This window comes from Martes martes (assembly GCF_963455335.1).
Source record: "Martes martes genome assembly, chromosome: 15".
Classification (NCBI taxonomy): Eukaryota; Metazoa; Chordata; class Mammalia; order Carnivora; family Mustelidae; genus Martes; species Martes martes.
In genome coordinates, this window is record NC_137903.1 from 3,248,313 (window position 1) to 3,257,732 (window position 9,420).

The window sequence follows — 9,420 nt, forward strand, 5'->3', positions numbered from 1 at the left end:
TAACAGAATACTCATTCTTCTCAAGTGCACATGGAACATTCTCCAGAATAGACCACATACTGGGTCACAAATCAGGACTCAACCGATACCAAGAGACTGAGATTATTCCCTGCATATTCTCAGGTCACAATGCTTTGAAGCTGGAGCTCAATCACAAGGAAAAGTTTGGAAGGAACTCAAACACGTGGAAGCTAAAGACCACCTTGCTTAAGAATGCTTGGATCAACCAGGAGATCAAAGAAGAACTTAAACAATTCATGGAAACCAATGAGAATGAAGACACTTCGGCCCCAAACGTATGGGATACAGCAAAGGCGGTCCTAGGGGGGAAATACATAGCCATCCAAGCCTCCCTCAAAAAAATTGAAAAATCCAGAATGCACCAGCTGTCCCTACACCTTAAAGAACTGGAGAATCAACAAAAAATCAAACCAACTCCACACACAAGAAGGGAAATAATCAAGATTAGAGCAGAGATCAATCAGGTAGAAACCAGAGATACAGGAGAATGTATCAATGAAACTAGAAGCTGTTTTTTTGAAAGAATCCATAAGATTGATAAACCATTGGCCACACTAATCCAAAAGAAAAGAGAGAAAGCCCAAATTAATAAAATTATGAATGAAAAGGGAGAGATCACAACTAACACCAAGGAAGTAGAAACAATCATCAGAAGTTATTATCAACAATTATATGCCAATAAGCTAAGCAACCTAGATGAAATGGATGCATTCCTGGAAAACTATAAACTCCCAAAATTGAACCAGGAAGAAATTGACAACCTGAATAGACCGATATCTAGTAACGAGATTGAAGCGGTCATCAAAAACCTCCCAAAAAACAAGAGCCCAGGACCTGACGAATTCCCTGGGGAATTCTACCAAACTTTCAAAGAAGAGAGAACACCTAGAACACCTATTCTCCTGAAGCTGTTTCCAAAAATTGAAGCAGAAGGAAGACTTCCAGACTCTTTTTATGAAGCCAGCATTACCCTGATCCCCAAACCAGGCAAAGACCCTAACAAAAGGAGAATTTCAGACCAATATCACTGATGAATATGGATGCTAAGATTCTCAACAAGATCCTAGCAAACAGGATCCAACAGCACATTAAAAAGATTATCCACCATGACCAGGTGGGATTCATCCCTGGGTTACAAGGATGGTTCAACATTCGCAAATCAATCAATGTGATAGAACAAATCAATAAGAGAAGAGAGAAGAACCACATGGTCCTCTCAATTGATGCAGAAAAAGCTTTTGACAAAATCCAGCATCTGTTCCTGATTAAAATGCTTCAAAGTATAGGGATAGAGGGAACATTCCTGAACTTCATAAAATCTATCTATGAAAGACCCACAGCAAATATCATCCTCAATGGGAAAAAGCTTGCAGCCTTCCCGTTGAGATCAGGAACACGACAAGGATGCCCACTCTCACCACTCTTGTTCAACATAGTATTAGAAGTCCTAGCAACAGCAATCAGACAACAAAGAGAAATAAAAGGTATCCAAATTGGCAAGGAAGAAGTCAAACTCTCTCTCTTCGCAGATGACATGATTCTTTATATGGAAAACCCAAAAGACTCCATCCCCAAACTACTAGAACTCATACAGCAATTCAGTAACGTGGCAGGATACAAAGTCAATGTACAGAAATCAGTGGCTTTCTTATACACTAACAATGAAAATACAGAAAGGGAAATTAGAGAATCGATTCCATTTACTATAGCACCAAGAACCATAAGATACCTGGGAATAAACCTAACCAAAGAGGTAAAGGTTCTGTACTCGAGGAACTACAGAACACATGAAAGAAATTGAAGAAGACACAAAAAGATGGAAGGCCATTCCATGCTCTTGGATCAGAGGAATAAACATTGTTAAAATGTCTATACTGCCTAGAGCAATCTATACTTTAAATGCCATTCCAATAAAAATTCCACCGGTATTTTTCAAAGAGCTGGAGCAAATAATCCTAAAATTTGTATGAAATCAGAAGAGACCCCGAATTGCTAAGGAAATGTTGAAAAACAAAAATAAAACTGGTGGCATCCTGTTACCTGATTTCAAGCTTTACTACAAAGCTGTGATCACCAAGACAGCATGGTACTGGCATAAAAACAGACACATAGACCAGTGGAACAGAGTAGAGAGCCCAGATATGGACCCTCAACTCTACGGTCAAATAATCTTCGACAAAACAGGAAAAAATATCCAGTGGAAAAAAAACAATCTCTTCAATAAATGGTGCTGGGAAAACTGGACAGCTATACGTAGAAGAATGAAACTCGACCATTCTCTTACACCGTACACAAAGATAAACGAAATGGATAAAAAACCTCAACATGAGATAGGAATCCATCAGAATCCTAGAGGATAACATAGGCAGTAACCTCTTTGATATCACCCACAGCAACTTCTTTCAAGATATGGTCTCCAAATGCAAAGGAAACAAAAGCAAAAATGAACTTTTGGGATTTCATCAAGATCAAAAGCTTCTGCACAGCACACACAAAACAGACAATCATGTTAAAAAATGGGCAGAAGATATGAATAGACACTTCTCCAATGAAGACATACGAATGGCTACCACACACATGAAAAAATATTCATCATCACTAGCTATCAGGGAGATTCAAATTAAAACCACATTGAGATACCACCTTACACCAGTTAGAATGGCCAAAATTAGCAAGACAGGAAACAACATATGTTGGAGAGGATGTGGAGAAAGAGGAACCCTCTTACACTGTTGGTGGGAATGCAATATGGTGCAGCCACTTTGGAGAACAGTGTGGAGATTCCTCAAGAAATTAAAAATAGAGCTTCCCTATGACCCTGAAATTGCACTATTGGGTATTTACCCCAAAGATACAGATGTAGTGAAAAGAAGGGCCATCTGTACCCCAATGTTTATAGCAGCAATGGCCACCGTCGCCAAACTGTGGAAAGAACCAAGATGCCCTTCAACGGACGAATGGATAAGGAAGATGTGGTCCATATACACTATGGAGTACTATGCCTCCATCAGAAAGGATGAATACCCAACTTTTGTAGCAACATGGACGGGACTGGAAGAGATTATGCTGAGTGAAATAAGTCAAGCAGAGAGAGTCAATTACCATATGGTTTCACTTATTTGTGGAGCATAACAAATAACATGGAGGACAAGGGTAGATGGAGAGGAGAAGAGAGTTGAGGGAAATTGGAAGGGGAGGTGAACCATGAGAGACTATGGACTCTGAAAAACAATCTGAGGGTTTTGAAGGGGTGGGGGGTGGGAGTTTGGGGTAACCAGGTGGTGGGTATTAGGGAGGGCACGTATTGCATGGAGCACTGGGTGTGGTGCAAGAACAATGAATACTGGGGTGCCTGGGTGGCTCAGTGGGTTAAAGCCTCTACCTTCGGCTTGGGTCATGATCCCGGGGTCCTGGGATCGAGCCCCACATTGGGCTCTCTGTGCAGCAGGGAGCCTGCTTCCCTCTCTCTCTCTGCCTGCCTCTCTGCCTACTTGTGATCCCTGTCAAGTAAATAAATTAAAAAAAAAAAAAAGAACAATGAATACTGTTAAGCTGAAAAAAAAAAAAAGACATCTGGATGCCCAACATAACATGAAATAATGTTCAACATCAAGGAAATGCAAATGAAAACCACAATGAGATATCACCCCACACCTGTCATATTGGCTAAACTTAAAAAACACACAAGAATAAGTGGGGGGAGTATGTGTGGGAAAAGGAACCCTGAAGCCCTCTTGGTGGGAATGCAAACTGGGGCAGTCACTGTGGCAAACAGCATGGAGGTTCCTCAAAACATTAAAAATAGAAATACCACCTGATCCAGTAACTGTATTACTGGATATTTACCCAAAGAATGTGAAAACACTAAAATGAAAAGAAACATACACCCTAATGTTTACTGCCACATTAATTACAATAGCCAAATTGTAGCAGGTGCACAAATGCTCATAGACAGATGAATAATGATAAAAGATGTGGTATGTATACACAGCAGAATATTACTCAGCAATTAAAATGCCTGAAATCTTGCCATTTGAAACAACATGGATGGGAAGGGACATAATCAGTCAGAGAAAGAAACATACCATATGGTCTCACTCATATGTGGAATTTAGAAACATAAGAAACAAAAGAAAAGAAGTCTTACTCATATGTGAAATTTAAGACACAAAGGAAAAAAATAGACATCTACAGAGAACACACTACTGATTCCCAGAGGGGAGGTGGGTAGGGAATGGGAAAAATATATGAAAGGGATTAGAATTATACTTACACTCATGAATACTGAGTAATGTATAGAATTCCTGAATCACTCTATTGTACATCAGACCCTAATATAACACTGTATGTTAACTGAGTTTAAAGAAAAGAACAAATGAACAAATGAAAACTAACTCAGCATACCAAAAGTTATAGTTCTTGGTTTATGGTTTTTTCCAAAATAGACTAAAAGCTCCTTGTATAAAGTAATTGCACTGTGAACACTGTATTTTCATGAGTGTAGCACAGTGCTTGGATCCAGGCAGGTGCTAAGTGACTGTTTGGTGAGTGAATACATATTAATGCAAATCAGGCTGAGGAGGTATACTTCAGGTGCTTCAATGTCCTGTGGTCTCTGTGATGGCTACTGGTTCCTCCCTAGGAATAATAGTGGACTGGTGGTTGCTGGTACTGTTACACAGACAATCATGAGAGAATATGGACAAGCAAATAGAGTAGCCATTAAAAAGAAACCCATGTGTCAGGCTAGGTCACCAAATTTTGGTGATCCATAACCTAACTGCAGTTCCAACCTCCCCCAGAAATGCTCACCGGTCAGTGAAGAAATCTCTGGTCAGCACCAGTGAGGTATTCTGTCACATGGGTCCTCTCTATCCCCAAGGAGGAGAAGCACTTGCATGGTAAGACTCTCTGCTCTCCCAGTTAAGGGAAGGTGACCTTCCCTGACATTCCTTTCTCTTGTTTTGTCAACTTCCTTCCTATACAAACCTCCCATTTGCACCCCTCTACAGAGTTCCTCTTACCTGCCAGATGGGATGCTGCCTAATTCTTGAGTCACTTAATAAAACCAACCACCAACCAGATCTTCAAATTTACCTGGTTGATTTTTTTTTTTTTAACACAAGCAAGGAGAATTCAGAGATGTGAATGAGCTGGGGTGGGAGTGAAATGGGGATGGAAATATATAGGGTGTGTCACAAGGGCAGGAGAGACAGGGTGACAGCAGGGTTCAAGGCTGGGTGCCAGGAGTCATGTTTTACCATGGGTTATTGTCTGGATGAGAAGGAAATGCATGAGAGGTGGGGTCACTCTTCTATGCCACACAGGACTGATTCTGTAGCAACTGAATTAGGGGAGGGGCCGCAGGATGGAAGCTGGTGATAGGGAGAAGCTGGAAGCCAGAGAGGAGGGTCAGACCAGGAGGGGAAGCGAGAGTCTGAGTAGGTGTCCAGGGTTGAGGGAGGAGCACATTTGTATTGTCACAGAGACTCAGGGAAGGCTGGTATATGGAGAAGGAAGTCAGAAGAGAGGTGCTGTGTGGGGGGTAGATTTGTTAGAACGACCGTCAAAGACCGTCAAAGACTGACTTTGTAAGAGACAGAAAGAACATTTGCAAATACAATGCTGTTCCTGCAACTTGTGTTGCTGGTGGTTCTCCTCCCAGATGGTGACAGTGAAGATGGTGAGAACTCTGACCCTACCCAGTGGGTACATGTGTGTGTGCGCGTGAATGTGTGTAGATGTGCTTGTGTGACTGTGTGTGTGGGTTTTAATATATGTATGATTATGCATGTTTGTATACATGTGTTTCTGTGACTGTATACTTGCATGTATATGTATCTGTGCAGGTTCTTTTGTGTAAGCGTGTTTGTGTATATGAGCATCTGTGCACTTGTGGTGTGTGTGTATGTGTTAATGTGTGTGTGTGTCTGCACTGTGGTGTGGGCTCCCCAGAACATACCTGGGGATGAGAGTGTCAGCCTGGCTCCTTCCAGAGCATCTTGACCCCAGGGCCTTGTGCTCTTCTGAAGGATGGGTTAGAATCTTGGGACTCTGGAGCAGCACATGTCTCCTGAGACAACGATGGCTTCCCTGGCCTACAGATTTTTGGCCTCCAGAGTTTGGTTCCCCTTCATGGCACCTTCTTCTCCATTCTTTCTTCTTCCCAATGCCTTCCTCTTCATCAGTCTTTCTGTGTTTTTTTTTTCCCAGTCTTCCAGGAGCCGATTTCCTTCCGAATCATCCTGACCTCATCCTTCTACAACCGTTCCTGGACACAAAATCTTGCCTCAGCTTGGCTGGATGAGCTGCAGACTCATGGCTGGAACAACAAGACTGGAGCTTTCATTTTCTTGTGGCCTTGGTCCAAGGGCAACTTAAGCAATGAGGAGGTGATTACAGCAGAAGAGTCATTGTATTCAAACATCGTTGGAATGCCCCCGTGTTTTCATGACCATTTCAGTGAATGGCAGCTTGAATGTGAGTTCTATTCCCTCAGAGTTAGAATGGAGGTGGCTGTGTGTGTGTCTCCTTGAGTTTTTTCTTCCACTAGGGAAGAGATTTCTGTGGCTTCTGAACCTCAAGTCTCCCCAACATAAATCTGAATCACACACGTGTGGGTAGAGGGTAGAAGCCAGATCCTGATTCTTCAAAAGTTTCACATCTTCTGCTCTCTCCCACTCCTCTCATTGACCACAGGTTGTTTTCTCCTGTCTCCCACTAGCATCTCCCATGACCCCTCTTTTCCCTGGCCTCCCAGCAGGCACCCTCTGCTCCCTCACTATGTGACTGACTCTTTGAACTGTGCATTTTTCTCCACACTCAATCACATCAGTGGACTCTGCCTACATATTCCCTGTACCCCTACACTCCCTTCATCCTAGATTGCTTTTATCCCAGCTCTTCCACTGAGCCCTTCCTTATTCTCTGCCCACACCCTTCATCTTTCTCCTCCAACATTTCTTCCTTCCTCAATAATTTACCTCTTCCTCTGCCCCCATCCACTACCACTTCCCTTTTGTGTGAATTTTGCCTCAAACCAAACTGTGCTCCATGCCCTCCAATCCCCTGAACTTCACTTTTGCTTCCATTACCTTGGTTTCCACTCATCTCATTTCATCTTATTCACTCCCCCTGTCCTGAAACTCACAATCTCTCTTCTCCAGATCCCTTCCAGGTACAGCTAGTAGGAGGCTGTGAGCTGCATTTTGGGGCACCATCAGTAGGCTTTGTGAGGATTGCTCATCAAGGATCAGATCTTGTGAGTTTCCAGAACATGTCATGGTGGCCATCTCCAACAGGTGGAAGTAGGGCTCAGCAGGTCTGCAGACTACTCAATGAGGACCATGAAGACAATGAAGTAATGCATAAGCTCACCATTGACTACTGTCCCCGTTATCTCTCAAGTCTTCTTGATGCAGGAAAGGCAGATCTCCAGCGACAAGGTCAGTCCTCCTCCCTCCCTTCATGAATTCTCTACTCTGCACTCATAAATTTGTACCATTCCCTCAAATTCATGCTATAAAAGAGCCAAGAGGGAGAGTGGAGGATGGTGAAAGGTTCCTAGAGGTAGAAAGATGTGTCTATCTAAAGTGATCTACCCTCTCAGTCTATGAATACATATCCTGTCTCTGCAGTGAGCCCAGAGGCCTGGCTGTCTACTGGCACTAGTACCAGTCCTGGCCATCTCCTGCTGGTGTGCCCCGTCTCTGGGTTCTACCCAAAGCCTGTGTGGGTGATGTGGATGCAGGGTGAGCAGGAGCAACAGGGAACTCGGCGAGGTGACGTTCTGCCCCATGCTGATGGAACATGGTATCTTCAGGTGTCCTTGGATGTGAAAGCCACAGAGGCTTCTGGCCTGTCATGTCGAGTGAAACACAGCAGTCTAGGAGGCCAGGACATGGTCCTCTACTGGGGTGAGAAAGAGCTGGGGAACCAGCTGGGAAAGAGGGCAGGTCTTCCTCTCGGAAAGCTGGGGAGCCTGATGAAAAATTTGGGAATCTAGGGACTCCAGACCAAAAAGAATATACAATCAGTAATTCAAGAAATGGAAGAGCTGAGAGTGAGGGTCCTACAGTTGTGGGAGGATGCATCTTGTTGGGTGAAGTGTCCATCTCTGAGGAGAAATGGGAGAAGTGAAAGGTGGAGGGCAGTTGGTGAGAGAGAGGGTGACAAGAGCAAAGAGGACCAGGGAGGTAGATTTCAATACTGGGTGGATGAGACATGATACTGTCTGTGCACTGAACCCACAGAGCAGCCCCACTCCATGGGCTTGGTGTTCCTCGTGGTGACAGTGCTTCTGGTGCTTCTGACAGGTCTGGTATTGTGGCTCTGGAAGTGCTGGTAAGTCTCTGGAGCCACCTTCCTGCTCTTTCCTATGTGTCTCCCCAGCTTTCAGTCTGTCCTCAGCCCTCCTGCTCCCAGTGCCCTTCCCCCCTGCAGTCCTCACCTCAGCCTGCCACAGAGTGACTTCTTCCTCTATTGCTCCCAGGAAAACACACTGGAGACTTCCGTGCACTGACCTCCCTTCTGAGCGAGATCCCAGCAGCCCAGGCTCCGGTACTTCCCTATGCCCAGCTCAGCAGTGACATCCTTGTAAATCTGTGTGTGCAAGTTTGTGTTTCATTTTTGTGTAATGATCAGTTGTCAATATAAGTTCAGTGTAATGTACCAGGATTTGTTGTTCTGACTTGGTTCTGGAACTTAAATCTCAAAATTTAACTCAGTGTAAAATGAAGTCCCAACACTCACGTGTCACAGGCATTAGATGTCACTTCCTTTAGTGAGGCCTCCCTAATTCAGAAATGGGGCATGTGTTGTGATGAGCACTGGGTGTTTTATGCAACCAATGAATCATTGAACATTACATCAAAAACTTATGATGTACTATATGCTGTCTAACTGAACATAAAAAAAAGAATATGTAAAAAACAAAAACCAACCAACCAACCAACAAAAACAAAGTGCAAGCAGTCTCTGCCTGGTTAGGTTCTTTTTCCCTTCTAAGTCTTAGGATTGCTGAGAGCAAAGACCATATCCTTTCAATATTTGTTTCCTTGGCAAGGAGTCTCACCTGCATGGAATATGTGCTCAATGAAAATACATGTTGAATTTATGACAAATATAGAGATTTTTTCTTTTGCTCCCTGGCATTTTGCAGTAGTTGAGACATTTTTTTCTTTTTTTGTAAGTTTTCTCACTTGACCAAGGTCTTTACTCTTTCCCTGTTTCTGCTGACATCTCCAGACCCCTAAGTATAAACAGGTTTTCCTGTGAAGATTTCTATTATTTAACTAATAAACTACTACACTGGACCCATTCCTCCAAGTATTCTGAAGTACAAGAGGAAAACAGGATTCAAACCCTTGCTATCTGTGGGGCTCCGGGACAGCATCAGAG

The 9,420-nt window shown here is 43.4% G+C and overlaps 1 protein-coding gene across 3 annotated transcripts; it reads left to right on the forward strand.

Annotated features, from left to right (window-relative positions):
* Window positions 1-5,422: 5,422 nt before the first annotated feature.
* Window positions 5,423-9,172, forward strand: LOC308356347 (T-cell surface glycoprotein CD1a-like). 3 transcript variants are annotated; one of them, XM_080825255.1, is made up of 6 exons: window positions 5,423-5,704; window positions 6,235-6,501; window positions 7,188-7,466; window positions 7,659-7,937; window positions 8,274-8,364; window positions 8,513-9,172. In XM_080825255.1, exons 1-6 carry the CDS (start codon window positions 5,644-5,646, stop codon window positions 8,607-8,609), a joined length of 1,074 nt encoding a protein of 357 aa, XP_080681381.1. In that variant the 5' UTR covers window positions 5,423-5,643; the 3' UTR covers window positions 8,610-9,172. The 3 variants fall into 3 exon arrangements, with proteins under 3 accessions (XP_080681381.1, XP_080681382.1, XP_080681383.1); XM_080825256.1 differs by having other exon boundaries at window positions 8,337-8,364; window positions 8,513-8,925; XM_080825257.1 differs by having other exon boundaries at window positions 5,436-5,704; window positions 7,844-7,937; window positions 8,513-8,930.
* Window positions 9,173-9,420: the final 248 nt, after the last annotated feature.